General features: G+C 41.0%; 2 protein-coding genes across 2 annotated transcripts; both read left to right on the forward strand.

Moving 5' to 3' along the window:
- The first annotated feature begins 672 nt into the window (after nt 1–672).
- On the forward strand, nt 673–2,670 carry chmp4c (charged multivesicular body protein 4C). The gene is made up of 5 exons (XM_024393057.2): nt 673–1,099; nt 1,448–1,625; nt 1,841–1,949; nt 2,143–2,275; nt 2,376–2,670. The coding sequence occupies exons 1-5, from the start codon at nt 862–864 to the stop codon at nt 2,435–2,437; spliced, it is 720 nt and encodes a 239-aa protein (XP_024248825.1). The 5' UTR covers nt 673–861; the 3' UTR covers nt 2,438–2,670.
- Nucleotides 2,671–4,650: 1,980 nt separating this feature from the next.
- Nucleotides 4,651–9,015, forward strand: gimap4 (GTPase IMAP family member 4). Its single transcript, XM_024393056.2, has 3 exons — nt 4,651–4,823; nt 5,372–6,124; nt 6,554–9,015. The coding sequence occupies exons 1-3, from the start codon at nt 4,793–4,795 to the stop codon at nt 6,565–6,567; spliced, it is 798 nt and encodes a 265-aa protein (XP_024248824.1). The 5' UTR covers nt 4,651–4,792; the 3' UTR covers nt 6,568–9,015.
- Nucleotides 9,016–18,353: the final 9,338 nt, after the last annotated feature.

Here is an 18,353-nt window from a genome sequence, read left to right on the forward strand (position 1 = left end):
CATTTGATCTCAATGCAGTTTTCTGTTTTCAAAACTATAAATATGTTACGAACAGAGTGGCAACGTTTTGTAGAATCCATCCTTCGTCAAAGTTTTTGTTGTTGTTTTGGAGTGCAAGGGCGAATTGATTTATTGCACACGCGCACTTCACAGAGTAGGCGTTCTCTAACGGAGATGTGCAAATATATGCTAGAACGCGCCAATCGGCTCTCGCTAGTTCGTGTTTGGTTCTGTCCAACTCCTTGCTTGTTCTGCCGACTATGACTATGCTCCCATTGGAAACAACGGGCTGTGGTCTATCTTATGTTACTTATAAAAATCTTTGCTCTGACTCTGCAACGGACTCACGTGACTAAACATAAACCAATCTCTGTCCATGATAAATTGATACGTTGTACTAACTAGTAATGATACATTTATGAGTGATACATTGTAAAAAAAAGACCTACATTGTAGGTGAATTATTCCACTGTAAATGTTTTGTTTTTTAAATGATTATTGTGTTGATTATCTTGATATTAAATAATTAGATACATTTCCTTAAGCCTATCCTTTACATGCAATATTTTCTCATAGGCGCCTAGTTATTTAACTCTGTAAAATTCACGTTTTTTCATAATAGCTAGGGCCTAGGCCATTGTGTCATTCATTATAAAAGCCAATTGTTATTTTCCACGGCCAGCCACAGGTGTCACATTTCAGGAATCGTCATTCAGGTGTGTGGGACTGGCTAGCTGTTTTTGAATTGAAGCCGTCGTACTTGAATTGCAACCTGCACCTGGCGCGACTTTCTCCAGAGAAGTTGATCTAACGAACGACATTTGAAAAGTAACTTTAACTGAATACAAAAACAAGGCCAAAATGAGCAAAATTTCTAAATTGTTCAAGGGAAGCTCAAGTTCGAGCTCTTCTAGCCACTATCCAAGCTCTTCGAAGTCGAAACATGGCCATCGGTCTCGGACAGGACCTACCCCGCAGGAGGCCATTCACAAACTTCGAGAAACAGAGGCGATGCTGGCGAAAAAACAGGACTTCTTGGAAAATAAAATTGAACAAGAAATTATGACGGCAAAGAAGAATGGCCTCAAGAATAAACGTGGTATGTATTGTGAAATTGTCACGTCTGCATGATTTGGTTGGTCCTTGTTGAATCACCTGAACCTAAATCTGTATCAATAGGATCCCGTCTTTTCTGGTGAAGTATTTTGTTCATTGTCAATACAGGGAACTCCTAGAAACAGACAATAGTTGTGTCAATGCTGCTTGCAGCCCAATCTTCTATCAGTTACGTTTCTTTAATGACTCTTATCTAGTTCATACTAATTTGTGTCCTTCTGTACCCCTTCTGCCATTGTTTTTCTCTCTTAACTACAAAAGATGCAAACGGTACTTCCATGTGCTATTTAATCACCATCGGAACCATATTTTTGTACCTCTGTACCACCAGCGGCCCTCCAGGCACTGAAGAGGAAGAAGCGCTTTGAGCAGCAGCTCACCCAGATTGACGGGACCCTCTCCACCATCGAGTTCCAAAGGGAGGCATTGGAGAATGCCAACACCAACACTGAGGTCCTGAAGACCATGGGCTACGCTGCCAAGGCCATCAAGGGGGTCCACCAGAACATGTGAGTTAACAAGGATAATAACCATTAAACACCGGGTATGTGCCGCAAATGGCACCCTATTCCCTATAGTGCACAACTTTGGTCCTTGGTAGCTATCAAACACTGTCCTTTCTCAATATTTACTTTATTGCCATTAACATTATATCAGGCAAAAAAGAAGATCATGTCTAACTAGACCTATTATACTGTTCCTAAATCTTCTCTTTTCCTCCCAGGGATCTGGATAAAATTGACTCTCTGATGCAGGACATCACTGAGTCGCAGGAAGTGGCCCAGGAGATCTGTGATGCTATCTCCCGACCTTTCGGAGATGCATTTGATGAGGTAACCTATTTACTGCTCACCATTTCTCAAAGAAAGACCTCTTAATTCATCCTCTTAACCTATTCACTGTGACCAGTGGAGGATTAATTTATTTACCTGCTTGATAGGCTACTTAGGTTTTGTGACTTCCTGATTGCCAAACATGTACAATACTGCATGCATCTCAATGGCTCTCATTTGGATTATCCTGCAGGATGAGCTGTTAGCGGAGCTGGCAGAGTTGGAGCTGGAGGAGAGCATGACGAACATGGGCAGAGTGCCCAGTGTGCCCGCTGCCAAGCTGCCCACCTCCAAGCTGCCCTCAACTCGACCCAGCCAGCGCACTCGTAAGTACAGGACAAGGGTAGTTGAAGTGTATGCTAGTTTTTATAATACAGTCTGCGTTAAACCGACTCCGGGTAACAGTTTTGAACTTCTGTTTTACAGCATCCAAGAAGAGGGCAGAGGATGATGACGACATGCAGATGCTGGCAGCCTGGGCAGTGTAACTAACACACACCAGACTCCAAATGTACAAATGTTCATTTTAATGTTTTTATCTTTTTATTCTAATTAGTTTCTTAGGGAAAAGCCAATGATCTCTATTTTGTTGGATTGTTTTTGTGTGTTGTACAATTATGGAAGTGAAGTATTGGAATGTGTGCTCTGATTAGGTGATTTTATTACTGCTATATTACACAATTTTCTGTCAATGAAGGATACAGTTGCTAGTGAAAGTCTACACACCTCTCTTCAAATTTAGCTGCCTTAAAATTAAAGGGATAGTTTGCCTATTTTAAAACGGCGCCAGGGAAACTAAACCAAAGCATGGATTGCTGTAATACATTGTCCATAGACCGCTTACTGAGTAAGGAAACCAATAACATTTTTGCATTTGTTGCACAAATTCCATTTAAGTCATGGTACTGATATTAAATCTGTTCATATCTATACTGAACAAAAATTCAGACAGTCCCGCAGGTGAAGAAGCCAGATGTGGCGGTTCTGGGCTGGTGTGGTTACTTGTGGTTGTGAAGCCAGTTGGACCTACTGCCAAATTCTCTAAAATTATGTTGGAAGTGGCTTAGGGTAGAGAAATGAACATTAAATTCTTTGGCAACAGCTCTGGTGGGGCTTTCCTGCAGTCAACATGCCAATTGCTCACGCCCTCAACTTGAGATGTCTGTTGCATTGTGTCGTGACAACTGCACATTTTAGTGGCTTTTTACTGTCCCCAGCACAAGGTGAACCAGTGTAATGATCATGCTGTTTAATCAGCTTCTTGATATGCCACACCTGTCAGGTGCATGGACTATCTTTGCAAAGGAAAAATGCTCACTAACAGGGATGTGAACAAATTTGTGCACAAAATTGTAGTTTTTTTTTTGTGCGTCGAACATTTCTGGGATCTTTTTATTTTACCTCATGAAACATGGTACCACCACTTTACATGTTGCATTTTATATTATTGTTCAGTGTATAAGTGACTGATTCACAATCAATTGTAGATACTTTTGTATGATTTGTTCATGGTATGTAAAACATGCTACTATCGGTACTATGACTTGAATAGGTTTTGCGCCACAAATGCTAAAATGTTCGTATTTGGTAACAGTGCCAAGGAAATAAAGCACATTCAAGGATTGCTCTCATACCTGTTCCATAGACTACTTAGCCTTACAGGGTAAGGAAACCAATGTGTCATTTGGGTGATCTATCCCTTTAAATCTAAAAAGGGAATCAACTGGATATTTTTTTCCCTAACAATCTACACAACCAACTCCACATTTTCAAAAGTGAAATGTCTTAATTGTTTCAGTATTGTGGTAGACTCATCATGTTATGGGAATGCTTGTTACCGGCAGCCTGGGAAGTTTGGCAAGATCAAAAGAAATATGAAAGGAGATAAAAAGTTAGAGGAAACCCTGCCACGGGCTTCTGAATACCTAACCCTGGGACCGTTTTATTTTTCAGCTGGAAAATTTCACAAATGTTGATGCCAAAGACGGACTGTAATGGCCTTCCTATAGGCGTTAAGTGTTCCTGAATGGTCCAGTCTTAGACCTGAGTTAAATCTGCTTGAAAATCAGTCTAGGTTTGAATATTGCTCTCCATCAATGACTCCCAACCAAATTTACTGAGCTTGAGTAATTTTGACAAAAACAATGGATAAATGTTGTCCTAAGGTAAATTTCAGCTGTGAATCATTATACATAAGATTCTACACTTGTGTGAAGACATACACAATCCACACATTTTTAAAATTTCTATAATTGTGGAGTAGGTTGTGAACATCTACTTTTATCAAATGTTGTATTTAATTTGAAGGCAGCAAAACGTGTAGACTTTCAATAGCCACTGTACTGTATGTCCCTTATCAGTAGGCTACTTCACTTTGTAAAAGGTGCTGGGTTTGAAAAACACAAGTGTTAGTCAATTAAAGAATATGAGTGAAGCACTATGCTATGAATATTACTTTTAGAGTTGGAGTTTTACAGAAATATAATTTTTGTAAATATGAAGGATGTTGAAGATTTTAACTAAATAAAATTACTCCGTTTTATTTTTTACTGCAATTTGCTCCAGTAATGTGACCACTGTCCAATGGGAGTAATTTGGTAATGCAATAGTTGGTCAAATACCTGTCAGGGCCCGCACAAGCCACAAACCTCCACTGTACAAAAAACTGTAATCGAGGAAGGCTGCACTGTCCGCAGGAGGTTCCAAGGGGGCACCATAACACAAGCTTCACGCACACACGTCCTGCTAAAATGTATAGTCCCGCGCCGTATGTCAACCAAGCAGGAAATCCTTCTCCAGCGGATTAATTGCGGAATACAATTATAGAATAACGAAGCACCGGCATGGAATCAGAGAAACAAGTTCAATCAACAGGTGGGTCTCAAAATATAAACGGTGTCTCAAGTCAATCGATACAACTAATCGAACAAAACCGATTAAAAGCCGGTTATCGATAGTTTACGGAATGCTAACAGCTAGGTAGCTAGGTTAGCCAGTTTAACTCTGATCCGAATGTGACACGTTTAACTTGATAGTTTACTAATTTGGCTGATGACACATAGACTCCGGTTTCAACCATAAATAACCACACAGGAGATGAACTGTCTGGATTTTTTTGTTGGCACGGACTAACGAATGAAAGTCAAAGTGATTACTAGCTGTCCGCCCTCCTCATAGACAATGCTCATGCGTAGGGTAGGCTATATGATTTGGTTCTAAACTGGCCGCGGGAAGTAGGGGTGCCGAAGATGCTGCTGCACCCCCTGATAAATGAATTCATTCCACAAAATGAGTAAACTAATCTTAATTACTCCTGTATTAGCGGAGAAAAATACTCCTCAGGTGTGCGTTAAATAAACTGCTGGAACAGTATTAGCTAAAAAAAAGTCCTTGCTAATGACTTGTGATATGTGTACCCTCAGGAGAGGATGTGCCTGACCCAGAGGAGGAGGAGAAGAGGCTGGCGGCCGCAGCCCGGGAAGCCAACCGTTTATCTGAGCTGCGGCTGGTGCTGTTGGGCTGGAGGTGGCCTGGGAAGAGCCTCACAGGCAACACCATCCTGGGCCGCGAGGAGTTCCGCCTAGAACGGGCTGCCGAGTTCTGTGTCAAGCGTCAGACTGAGGTGGAGGGGCGCCAGGTGACAGTGATAGACACGCCGGGCTGGTTCTCAGCCCAGACAACGCCTCTCCTCTACCAGCAGGAGATGGTACGGGGCGCCTCTATGTGTGGTCCCCCTGGCCCCCACGCCTTCCTGCTTGTCATCCCCGTGGGCATGTTTACTGAGGTGGACCGGGGCCGCATCGAGGAGCACCTGGCCCTGTTTGGGGAGAGCGTGTGGAGGCATACTATCCTAGTGTTCACTTGGGCTGAGGTACTGAGGAACATGTCCATCGAGAGACACATCAAGCGGGAGGGGAAGGATCTGCAGTGGGTGTTGGAAAAGTGCAAGAGGAGATACTTTGTCATCAATAACTGCATATTTGGGGAGCACCCCCAACTGAGGCGGCTCATGGAGAAGATAGAGAAGGTGGTGGCGGAGGAGGGCATCTATAACCCAGAGGAGGTGGAGGAGAAGAAACAGGACCAAAACCAGAACCAGAACCGGGAGCTTGGGGCAAGGCCCAAAGTGAACTCTGCTGTAGGATTGGCCAAACTGGACGTGGACCCGCCCCACAGTGAGTGACAGGTTTACTGACAACTCAGACATAGTGTGGTACCAGGAAACAGCAGTCTCATAGGCTGAACCTCAGACCGGGTGAAATGTATAATCTTTGCTCTTCACTCCAAAACATGTGAACTTGCATTACAGTTGTATTATTCCACTTACGGTAACTGTATTTGAATTACTCATGTAGTAGTCATGTACCATGTAGTGTGGAATTAGTCTCACTACCTCTCCCCTCAACCCCTTTTAACATTTCTTCCTTCATTTTTTTCTATGCTAACCATAACTATTCTCTCAATTCATTAGGATTGTCCAGGACAGGGCAATATTCCTCTCCAGTAATATCAATACTGCTATTAACTAGCCTAGATATTTTCACATAGACTTGACAATGACGTTTCTTCCAATTATATTGCATCTGTTATGTGTCCATTTTCAGATTCGGTGGATTGACTGACTGACTAAAGGAGAGATGGTGAGCCACCACAGTACCGATTTTAAGAGCTGCCGGATCTACATCCATACATCACCCTTAACCTCAAGGCCTGTATTCACACATTGTCTCAGTGTTGATCTAGAATCAGTTTGCCTTTTTAGATCATAATGAATGAGACCGGTGAGGGGCGACCTAATCCTAGATCAGCACTCGCACTCTGAGACAATTTCTGAATACAGACCCAGATTATTTTAGAGTTTTAAGATATATTTTTTTAATTTATATTAGTGTGAGCGATATTATCTGTAACTGGATGTAGGCCAACATTATGCTGTTTGGGACTGTTCCCTCCCACAGCTCTGATGAAATGTATCTATTTGGGGGTTAGATTTTTACTGATTTGGTTTGCACATGAAATTTTAAAAAGAAATATGACCAAGAAAAAAATCCCAGACATTCATACAGGATGATGAAAGAAATGCTAAATGACTTCAGATGGCCAATGTGTACTGTTATTTTTTAAATTTTACCCTTATTTAACTAGACATGTCAGTTAAGAACAAATTCTTATTTTCAATGACGGCCTAGGAACAGTGGGTTAACTGCCTTGTTCAGGGGCAGAGCGACAGATTTGGAACTTGTCAACTCGGGGATTCGATCTTGTCACTAACCACTAGGCTACCTGCTACCTGCCTAGTGGTTAGAGCGAGGGCCTAGTATAGGCTACCTGCCTAGTGGTTAGAGCTAGGGTAGATGGAAGGCCTACCCTTTGTTCCATGAAGGGAGGATAATGGGAACACAACAGTACGAGACAAGTCTCTCTGAGGCTGGGAAAGAGACAGGGAAGTCCCTATGATACTTCTTAACCAAGTATTTACAGTACATACTAGACAGCAGAGCTCTACAGAGCAACCATTTTACTCTCATATGCATCTAAAAATAGATGTGTTGATCAAGTATGAGCACATGTGCGACTTGTGATTTATTGCCCCAGAAAATACCTGCTGTAGACATTTTGAAAGTATTTGTTTGGCATAGAAGTTGGTCGAATTTACTGGCATAGAAGTTGGTCGAATTTACCCGGAAGTCTACTAAAGTGGGACTTTGTCCTCGTGTTTCTTGGCAGTGTACATTGTTTTGTTCACTCTCTAGGTTTTCTTTTTTTTAATGTTAAGAGTTTGCTCAACTGCTAGCGAAGAGACACGTCGGAAAATATCATCTCTCACAGACAGACATGTGAGTCGCACCATTACAACGGTGAAGGCCCTCCTGTTAAAGAGGCAGCTGAACATTTGTCTCGCCTAAGTGACTCAAATATTTAAGGTTAAATTGTAATTGGTTGAGCATGGAACACTCTTAAAACTCCTATATTTTTCTATTTAGGAGCACATGTGCTCATTGTAAAACATGTTACTGTAGAGCCCTGGACAGGTATTCTCTACAATTGCACTACTAGATTTGAAAATGTTTAATAATTGTCCGCGAAAATGTTGTTCAGGGAAATTGTGTGTGGAAAAGTTACCCAGTTGTGACCAAACCTAAATTGGCATTTTAGACAATGTTTTATCAAGCACTTGAAGTGCAGGTACTGTTTTACTCTACTAGTAGAGAATCCAAATATCTATGTCTGGGTTTTGTTCATGGGTGTGAAATGTTACATAAATATACAAAATCCACATGTAATAAACCCAACCTTCTATGCAAGCGTAAAGCTACTGAAATGTAATTTAAAATGTAGTTGTGTGATGATAAATTAATGACACATTGCGTTTCATTTTTATACATAATTTTGGCAGTTATATGCTTCCATAACACTCTAAGTAGGGTCGCTTAATTATTCAGATTGGTTAGAAATGAAACATGATGTAGAATTGCAACATGGCCCATGTTGATAGCATTGCGATAGGCTTAACACTGTGAGTACAAGTATGTCTCATCATTATTGTCATCATATTATAATTGTATATTATTATATACTCTAGGTCTTTTATTCTTCATTTCTTCATATTCTGACAACCAATACTAGCTACTGGTAGGTACTAGCACTAACTCACATCCGGTTGTGGGTGTAATATGTATTTCTTTCCATGTTGATAATATATACAAACCCTTTCACAAACATCTCCATACTGATGATACGCATTGATGTTACATATTATTCTGTTAGCTCCACTTACGGGAATGCGCATGTGCTGTAAGGGTTCTGAGTCGAGCAAAGTATCAGCACAGAAATATCTTTAAAGTTCTGTTTCGAGTTACCGCTGGTTGAATGATTTATCAGAGGGAGATGAGTTAGGTGTCACCTCTAGTCTGTGCAACTAGAGTAGTCTTTTCTTTCCCTTTATAATTGATGCTGTTTTGTTTGTGTGAGAAAACTATGATTTCTATATTTTGTCTATTGCTGTAGTAGACAATTCTATCTTTCCCAAAGTATCCAAATAAAGTGTATGTTTTGCTGGAATGTATGTGAACCTGTGACCTCCAGTGTTTTTGTCAAGTCCTTACACACCTGAAGGCAAAATATCATTGATATCATTGATATCATATCATTGATCTTTCCTCAGTTCCTTGTATGCTCTCATCTCCTGCTCAAAACCCATTGGAAAAGAAGCTCAGAGGGGAGGGACCATGGACCTTCTCCTCCAATATGGTTAAGAAGTGTTAGAGTTGCGTAAATTCGAATCACGATCAATATAACAATGAGTCACCGATTCTATACTATGTATTTTTTATTAGCTAGGGCAGAACAGGGAACTGACAGGATGTATGTAAACAGTTGTTCTTATACTGTGATGGACATAGTTCCAACCCGTCTGTTGGCCTATCACAGTAGAGGCTGGGTGTGGTTTAAACTTGTTCAGCCTATCGCAGGCGCTCAGTCGGGTCCCCGCCTTTTGGCGCTTCTTGGAGTCCACCCTCCGTCGATGTATAGATTCTTACTGTTCTGGTATCGCAGCCTAGTTATAACAGTTGCTCAGTTGCTATTGTGTTGTTCAGTATTTTTCCATCTCAGTTAAACCTTGTGATGACCACCCCTCCCTATGCCTGCTTAACCACAACTTTGTAAGATACAGCAAGTCACACCATGTGCTCAATATTGTTACATACAAACACAAGGACAAAGCATCTGCTGGGCTGTTATCTACAGTCTTGCAACATGCAGGTCACACCATGTTACTCAGTTCTTGTCACACACACAAACAGGCAAGTAGATGTAGCAAGCAGTTGTTTAATCTCATGATGCTCAAGTGCACAAATGCAGATACTTCACACAGCCAACATCAGATAATATTTAATCATTAATATATGGAAATGGCTATAATGTAAAATACAGAATCCCACAGAAGGCAAGGAGATTTGAGGAATCACAGAAAGACAAATTGAGACCGACACTTGCTGATGACGGCTGATTGAGTGTTGTTTCAAGATGGCTATATCCTGGTCAATGTGTGGACTACCAAGTTCAAAGCCTGGTTTGGATTCAACATTTTACTAAGGATCTTTTTCCATGTATAGGTTGTACCTTTTAAGTGGAGTCCTTGGTGTATCAGTCAATAGGGTGTGTGTCAGTGATTGAGCTGTTATTGAAGTCAATAATGATTCATTAGAGATACTATTAAAGCGTTGGAACTGATGCGCATCAATAAATAACTGTGACAAAGCACAGGAAAATGACTTATCTAACGGGCTGTAGTCCTTGGATCTCGATCATTGCGGGGAGAGGAAATTTGCGTGCTTCTGTTATGGGGAAAAGTCCACAAAGAAACTGACATTAAATGTGGAGAATGATACATTTGCATACGTTGGCCATCAATTACCTTATTAATTTAACCAGTTGTAGGTAGGCTACTGTAGTTTACAATTTGAAACAATAAATAGCCTATGTTGAAATGACAACATCACAGGAGTCAAATCATTTTGTGTAGCCTACCTTTAGCTGGCAAACAAATTGAACATACAGTCTATAACTTGAGTTTATTGTTGTTGTAAGCCTTGTGCTATTATGCAATTATTAATGGCCTTGTTTGGTTTAATCAATAATTGTGACCGTGGTCACAGTTCTATCGCAATTGCCGATCAGCTATTGTTAGAATGCATTGGATTGAAGGTAACAGTCAGTCAGATCAAATCAAATTTTATTTCTTCATCTCCTTTGTGCATGACACAAGATTAGGCTACAGGTAAAAACAAATTTAAAAAACACTGGCTGTTGACAAGCATTCAGGTCATATCCAGAATGTATTATTCATATTTGATTCAGGGATTGAAATTACAACACCATCCTCAGTAGCCTATTCCAGCAGGTTATTGGGCAACGGATGCACTTCTTACCTCGAAATTATTTTGAATGAATTAGTCTATCAATTTAAACTAAGAAAGCTGCTAAATTATTGATTTACATCTTGCCTAGGCTACTGTAGGCTAAAAATACATATAGGTCAAACAGGGGCTATATGCTACCTGCATCTAGCTAAACAAATCATGGCACAGTTGAATTAAAATCATAAACCCAGATTTGAGTCAGTAGGCCTAGCCTACGCCTATTGAAATGACAAGTCAATATAGGCCATTATATATTAAATAGGCCATTTATAACGGTTTGTAGGCTAGTCTTAACATCTGGCACTTAATAATGGCACCATTTGCCAGAAAATAGCCTAACATTGGTTTTGTGAAGTTTAATAAGGCCAAATTATCTTTTCTCTTCACTCTCTACCAAGAGAGTTCTCATCTATATTATTCGTAGCTGTCTACATACCACCACAGAAAAAAGCTGGCATTAAGACTGCTCTCAACCAACTCTATAAGGCCATAAGCAAAGAAGAAAGTGCTTACCTAGAAGTGGCGCTCCTAGTGGCCAGGGACTTTAATGCAGGCAAACTTAAATCAGTTTTACCAAATTTTTACCAGCATGTCACATGTGCAACCAGAGGAAAACAAATCTTATACCACCTTTACTCCACACACGGAGATGCATATAAAGCGCTCCCCCACCCTCCATTTGGCAAATCTGACCATAATTATATCCTCCTGATTCCTGCTTACAAGCAAAAACTTAAGCAGGAAGTGCCAGTGACTTGCTCAACACGGAAGTGGTCAGATGACGTGCATGCTACACTACAGGACTGTTTTGCTAGCACAGACTGGAATATGCTCTGGGATTCATCCAATGGCATTGAGGAGTACACCACCTCAGTCATCAGCTTCATCAATAAGTGCATCGACAACGTCGTCCCCACAGTGACCGTACGTGCAGTTAAAGTCGGAAGTTTACATACACTTAGGTTGGAGTCATTAAAACTCGTTTTTCAACCACTCCACAAATGTCTTGGTAACAAACTATAGTTTTGGCAAGTCGGTTAGGACATCTACTTTGTGCATGACACAAGTACATTTTCCAACAATTATTTACAGACAGATTATTTCACTTATAGTTCACTGTATCACAATTCCAGTGGGTCAGAAGTTTACGTACACTAAGTTGACTGTGCCTTCAAACAGCTTGGAAAATTCCAGAAAATGATGTCATGGCTTTAGAAGCTTCTGATAGGGTAATTGACATCATTTGAGTCAATTGGAAGTGTACCTGTGGATGTATTTGAAGGCCTACCTTCAAACTCTTTGCTTGACATAATGGGAAAATCAAAATCAGCCAAGACATCAGAAAAAGAATTGTAGACCTCCACAAGTCTGGTTCATCCTTGGGAGCAATTTCCAAACGGCTGAAGGTACCACATTCATCTGTACAAACAATAGTACACAAGTATAAACACCATGGTACCACGCAGCCGTCATACCGCTCAGGAAGGAGACACGTTCTGTCTCCTAGAGACAAATGTACTTTGGTATGAAAAGTGAAAATCAATCCCAGAACAACAGCAAAGGACCTTGTGAAGATGCTGGAGGAAACAGGTACAAAAGTATCTATATCCACAGTAAAATGAGTCCTATGTCGACATAACCTGAAAGACCGCTCAGCAAGGAAGAAGCCACTCCTCCAAAACTGCCATAAAAAATCCAGACTACAGTTTGCAACTGCACATGGGGACAAAGATTGTGCTTTTTGGAGAAATGTCCTCTGGTCTGATAAAACAAAAATAGAACTGTTTGGCCATAATGACCATCGTTATGTTTGGAGGGAAAAGGTGGAGGCTTGTAAGCCGAAGAACACCATCCCAACCGTGAAGCACGGGGGTGGCAGCATCATGTTGTGGAGGTGCATTGCTGCAGGAGGGACTGGTGCACTTCACAAAATAGATGGCATCAGGATGAAGGAAAATTATGTTGATATATTGAAGCAACATCTCAAGACATCAGTCAGGAAGTTAAAGCTTGGTCGCAAATGGTCTTCCAAATGGATAATGACCCCAAGCATACTTCCAAAATTGTGGCAAAATGGCTTATGAGCCACTGGGAATGTGATTAAATAAATAAAAGCTGAAATAAAGAATTCTCTCTACTATTATTCTGACATTTTACATTCTTAAAATAAAGTGGTGATCCTAACTGACCTAAAACAGGGATTATTTTACAAGGATTAAATGTCAGGAATTGTGAAAAACGGAGTTTAAATGTATTTGGCGAAGGTGTATGTACATTTGCGACTTCATTGTATATATAAATTATAATTAGACTATTTTGCATGTTATTTTGACATTCCTTCGTGTTACAGTTTGCAAACAATGTAAAAAAATATATATCTTTGAGTTAAATAAAGTCGTATACAGACATGGTCTCTTGAGTAAGGCAGCTCCAAAATGCAGGTGGTTCAGTCTAGCTCTGTACTTTCTGTGGTGGAGGGGCAGCCAGCGAAAGCACAGAGTGTAGGCTTTGAAAATAAATCTCTAGTTACGCTGTAATTGTCTCTGTCTTCTATCACTCATGGGGACCCTACGTCACTGCCAAATCTACAGGGAGGGCTAGGCAGTTCACGCGCTCTTGGGTGCTGCCATAGATTTACATTAGAAGTGCCCGTCCAAGAATGCTCAAGGTCATTAGCCACAGATAAAATTATGTGAAATCATGCTATATCTACCGTGGCTTTGATTGGACTGATCTTGTCAACATCATACTTTCAAAATCTTAGCTAGCTAGCTAGACAAGCAGTCATCATCATGAATCACATTGACCATCTACCGGCAAATCCTTTGCAAACCTTGTCATATGAAGAGAAAGCAGAGATAAAACATATCAGTGCTCATCAGCCATTGGACATAAACGATACACAACAAGTAAGAAATTGCAAATGCAACAATGAGTGGTTTGGAAGGAATCAGTATTTTGCTTCCCTGCCTGTTATTCGTTGGAGAGGATGTGTGGTCCAAGTCTAGGTTTAAGGATTTAAAGCATCTGTCTAAAAGGGTCTCTTGTCTAAGCTTAAAAGGATAAACATTCACACGCAACACCATGGGCCAGAAAAGGTTGGATACATTGGCCATGCTTTCAATCCAGCATGACTTCAGAACTCGGAACTGGGAAACTGGGTTGGTGTGGTTACACGTGGTCTGCAGTTGTGAGGCCGGTTGGACATACTACCAAATTCTCAAAACGACGTTGGAGGCGGCTTATGGTAGAGAAATGAACATTAAGCTTTGGTGGACATTCCTGCAGTCAGCATGCCAATTGCATGCTCCCTCACAACTTGAGAAATCTGTGGATTTGTGTTGTGTGACAAAAGTGCACATTTTAGAGTGGCCTTTTATTGTCCCCAGCACAAGGTCCACCTGTGTAATGTTCATGCTGTTTTAATCACTTTCTTGATATGCCACACCTGTCAGGTGGATTAATTATCTTGGCAAAGGAGAAATGCTCACTAACAGGGATGTAAACAAATGTGTGCACAACATTTGAGAGAAGTAAGCTTTTTGTGCATATGGAAATATTTGGGATCTTTTATTTCAGTTAATGAAAAATGGGACCAACACTTTACATGTTGCGTTTATATTTTTGTTCAGTATATTTTGCTTACTCTCTGACCACATAGGTCTGCTAAAATACTTCAAACTGCTAAAATACTTCAGTTGCTCTCTCTCTCTCTATGCACGTTTTACTGAGTTACACAAATCCACGAGTCAGTAGAAACCATATTTATTTAAGCAAGTCAGCCATATCAGCTATGTTTTTTCAAAAGGCAGCAAATGAGGCTGAATAAACTTTTTCGCCGCCAGATGAGGCTCCGCTGAGGTGTAGCGGTTGTAAGGATTCACTCCATGGTGCTGAAATGAAACCTTTTAAAAATACATTTTTTATATAACCTTTAGTTAACTAGGCAAGTCAGTGAAGAACAAATTCTCATTTATAATGACAGCCTACCCCGGCCAAACCCTGACGACGTTGGGCCAATTGTGCGCCGCCCTATGGGACTCCTAATCACGGCCGGATGTGATTCAGTATGGATTCGAACCAGGGACTGTAGTGACACCTCTTTGTGGGCACCGTTTGTCACCGTTATAGTGCAATTCATGTTTTGTTTAGTGTTGTGCAGTGGCTTTGCTGGCATGCATTAAAAATGAGTTTGCCCCACCAAGATTTACATGTTAAAATTGCCACTGCAAACATCTTGCCCCCTGACAATCCCATCCACAGTGATTGATTGACAGGCCCAAACTATTAAATGGATAGTTGACCCAAATTACATAATGACACATTGGTTTCCTTACCCTAAGTGTCCACAGCAGCAGAGCCAATGAAATGCATAATTTGAAGAAGAAAAATTATTGTGGTAATTCATATCTTGCAGTTAAACTCTGGATATGACTTGAGCATTTCGCTACACTCGCATTAACATCTGCTAACCATGTGTATGTGACAAATAACATTTGATTTGATTTGAATCTCAAGAGAAGAAAGGTTTCAAAAGTTGTCCTGAACATATAGACCTAGACAATATCCAAAACAACTAACAATGACTATTTATTGCAAAGTCATGTCGTTCTAATCAATTCCAAAACTAAACTCACCAATCTGGGAAGTACAATCGTTAAAGTATTCAATAATCAGTGTATTTTAGATGGAATCAAGGCATTAGAATGTACCAGAGGCCACCAAAATAGCTTGTTTTGCAAAAAACAAGCAGGGGGGCAAATGCGGGGGGCAATCAAAATGCGGGGGGCAGTCACCCCCAGGCCCACCCAGCCCAGACTCACTGGCTTGCTACTTTTTCTACTAAATGTCTTTAAGGAAAACACCGCCACCAGCGAAAACACATCGAAAGCCTGATCACCAGCAAAAACACAATGAAGGCTGGACTACCAATGAAAACAACAAAGGCTGTTCACCAGTGAAAACACATTGAACACAATGAAGTCTGGTCTGGTCAAACCAGCTTGACCAGCATCCGACCAGCTTGCAATTTATGCTGGTCTATAGTGTTTTTTTTTCTCAACATGGAAGACTATCATGTGAACTCAATTGCATCCTATTCCAAATGGACCTGTACTCTATGAAAAGGTTGCACCACTAGATGGCAATAAGACATCATGTTTGTACTTATAAAACCCAGCATTCAGTTGACAAAACCTAAAAAAATAATGCTATGGTATTAATATTAGATGGGTGTTTGCCAGGGTTTTACCATATTATTATGCTCATGGACATGTTGTTTAATATACTATAACAATACTATAATATATGTATAATTACGCAATAAGGCCCGAGGAGGTGTGGTATATGGCCAATATTATGCACGACGAGTGCCTGGATACAGCCCTTAGTCGTGGTATATTGGCCATCTACCACAAACCCCCCGAGATGCCTTATTGATATTATAAACAGGTTACCAATGTAATTAGAGTAATACAAATATGTTTTGTCATACTCGTGGTATACGGTCTGATATACCACGGCTGTCAGCCAATAAGAATTCAGAGCTCGATCCACCCAGTTTCTAATAAATTATAGTACATTGTTGGACTGCCCTCTGACACCACTACAAACCACTGACAGTATAGAGGAATCCTCTTGACAGTCGTCAGTGCACCTCTCCATTCCCTACATGCCCTTCACCCCTGTCCTCACCTCAAGTGGCCCACCTGAGGTGGGGTATAGAGTAATGTAGAAATGTTGTTGGTGCTTCAGATGGAGTCCCTGGAGCTTTCTTCTGCATGTCTCTGTACCTTTTTGCAGTGTTACTCTTGTTTTAGTGTTTTCCCCCAGCGGTAGTGTTTGGCGAAGCAGGCTCTGGTGACAGTCCGGATATATGATGAGTATTCCTTAAAGGGGGCTTTTTCTGGATTGGTGACTTTTTCTTTACAATGCCTATTCTATTCTGTTTTCTACAGGGATGGTTTAAAAGGCTTCCATCTGGCTATTATTTATTTACCACATCACAGTTTATCAGGAAAAGAATGGAGATGACAAGTGTGTGTGTGTGTGTGTGTGTGTGTGTGTGTGTGTGTGTGTGTGTGTGTGTGTATATGCACCCACATGTTGGTGTGTGTGAGGTCCAATCTCTGACCCCCCCTAACACACTCCACTGGTCCATCGCTGTAGTGCTGATCACTAAAAAACACACAAACGTTACACTTAAACAAGTCTAGCAGCAGTGACTTCCCCAGCCAGTCAAAGAGCCCCTCAAATCTCAACATCTGCTCCATGAAACCTGCTTTCAATTCATCCCCAAACACACCTGTTTACTCACACACACACACACACACACACACACACACACACACACACACACACACACACACACACACACACACACACACACACACACACACACACACACACACACACACACACACACACACACACACACACACACACACACACACACACACACACACACACACACACGTTGACAAAGTCAGAATCCCAGCCTCGGTGAGACACATCCAGGCAGACACTCATGCTGCTGCGCCGTGTGAAGCCCAGCTGTCAGACGCAGAGCTGCCGAAGTCATCTGAAACTTGAATGAAATCTGCCTGCGTTGGAGGTACATTTAAAAAAAATAACCCGACAGGCTTCTGTTGTGTAAAGACTGTAGACAGTTCTGCTGTCTTCACGTGTTGTTTGAGGGGAAGAGAGTCATCCATTTGCATTTGTGTATCAGCTTCAAAAAGGCATTATCCCCCGGCTTCTGTCTAATTGCAATCATCTGTATATGCACACAAAACTGAGCACAGCCACTAAACAGCCTCTCAAGAGACGGAAAACTTTAAATGGATTTTGGATTATACCAACTGAAGTTTTTGGTGTCACATTTAAATGAAACATATCTGTTAGGGGGTCTAGTGGCTTGGGGGTACAGAATACTAAGGTTTAATACAAGCATCCTGTGTCTGTCTCTCGCCTCACTCTGTGTGCGCTATTCATTTATTTATCCACAACAGCAGGGATTACAAGATTCAACAGTGATTTTGGGTTGGATAGGAGTTTTGCAGCTGCTAGAGGGGTTTTTGAAACTCAATCATTTATACCACGCTTGGCATTTGAATGAGATACCACCACACTATTTCCTCTTAACCCTCATCAAAAAACTCAATTTCAGGAGAGATTGTGGCCACTGCTTTGGCTGAATTGCTTTGAGAAACACATTGATGTAGAGGCTAAACCCAGCAGACGACCCTACTTTACCCAAACATCCTTTCCTCTTTTTTTAAAATCAAGCCTTGAAAAATACTGGCTACCCTAGCACTCCACTGAGGAAAACTTCTTGTTCTTTCCTGCTCCAGCGATGGAGAGCTATCAGCAGCACTCACACATACACACACAGTGGTGGAAAAAGTACCCAATTCTCATACTTGAGTAAAAGTAAAAGATACCTTAATAGAAAAAGACTCAAGTAAAAGTGAAAGTCACC

The sequence above is a fragment of the Oncorhynchus tshawytscha genome, linkage group LG29 (genome assembly GCF_018296145.1).
Source record: "Oncorhynchus tshawytscha isolate Ot180627B linkage group LG29, Otsh_v2.0, whole genome shotgun sequence".
NCBI lineage: Eukaryota > Metazoa > Chordata > Actinopteri > Salmoniformes > Salmonidae > Oncorhynchus > Oncorhynchus tshawytscha.

Bases quoted from the DNA above. Each gene is read 5' to 3' on its own strand.
- gimap4 (XM_024393056.2), top strand. From the start codon at position 4,793: ATGGAATCAGAGAAACAAGTTCAATCAACAG. The intron at 4,824-5,371 runs GTGGGTCTCAAA...GTGTACCCTCAG, and splicing joins GAAACAAGTTCAATCAACAG to GAGAGGATGTGCCTGACCCA.
- chmp4c (XM_024393057.2), top strand. From the start codon at position 862: ATGAGCAAAATTTCTAAATTGTTCAAGGGAAGCTCAAGTTCGAGCTCT. The intron at 1,100-1,447 runs GTATGTATTGTG...CTGTACCACCAG, and splicing joins TGGCCTCAAGAATAAACGTG to CGGCCCTCCAGGCACTGAAG. The intron at 2,276-2,375 runs GTAAGTACAGGA...TCTGTTTTACAG, and splicing joins TCGACCCAGCCAGCGCACTC to CATCCAAGAAGAGGGCAGAG.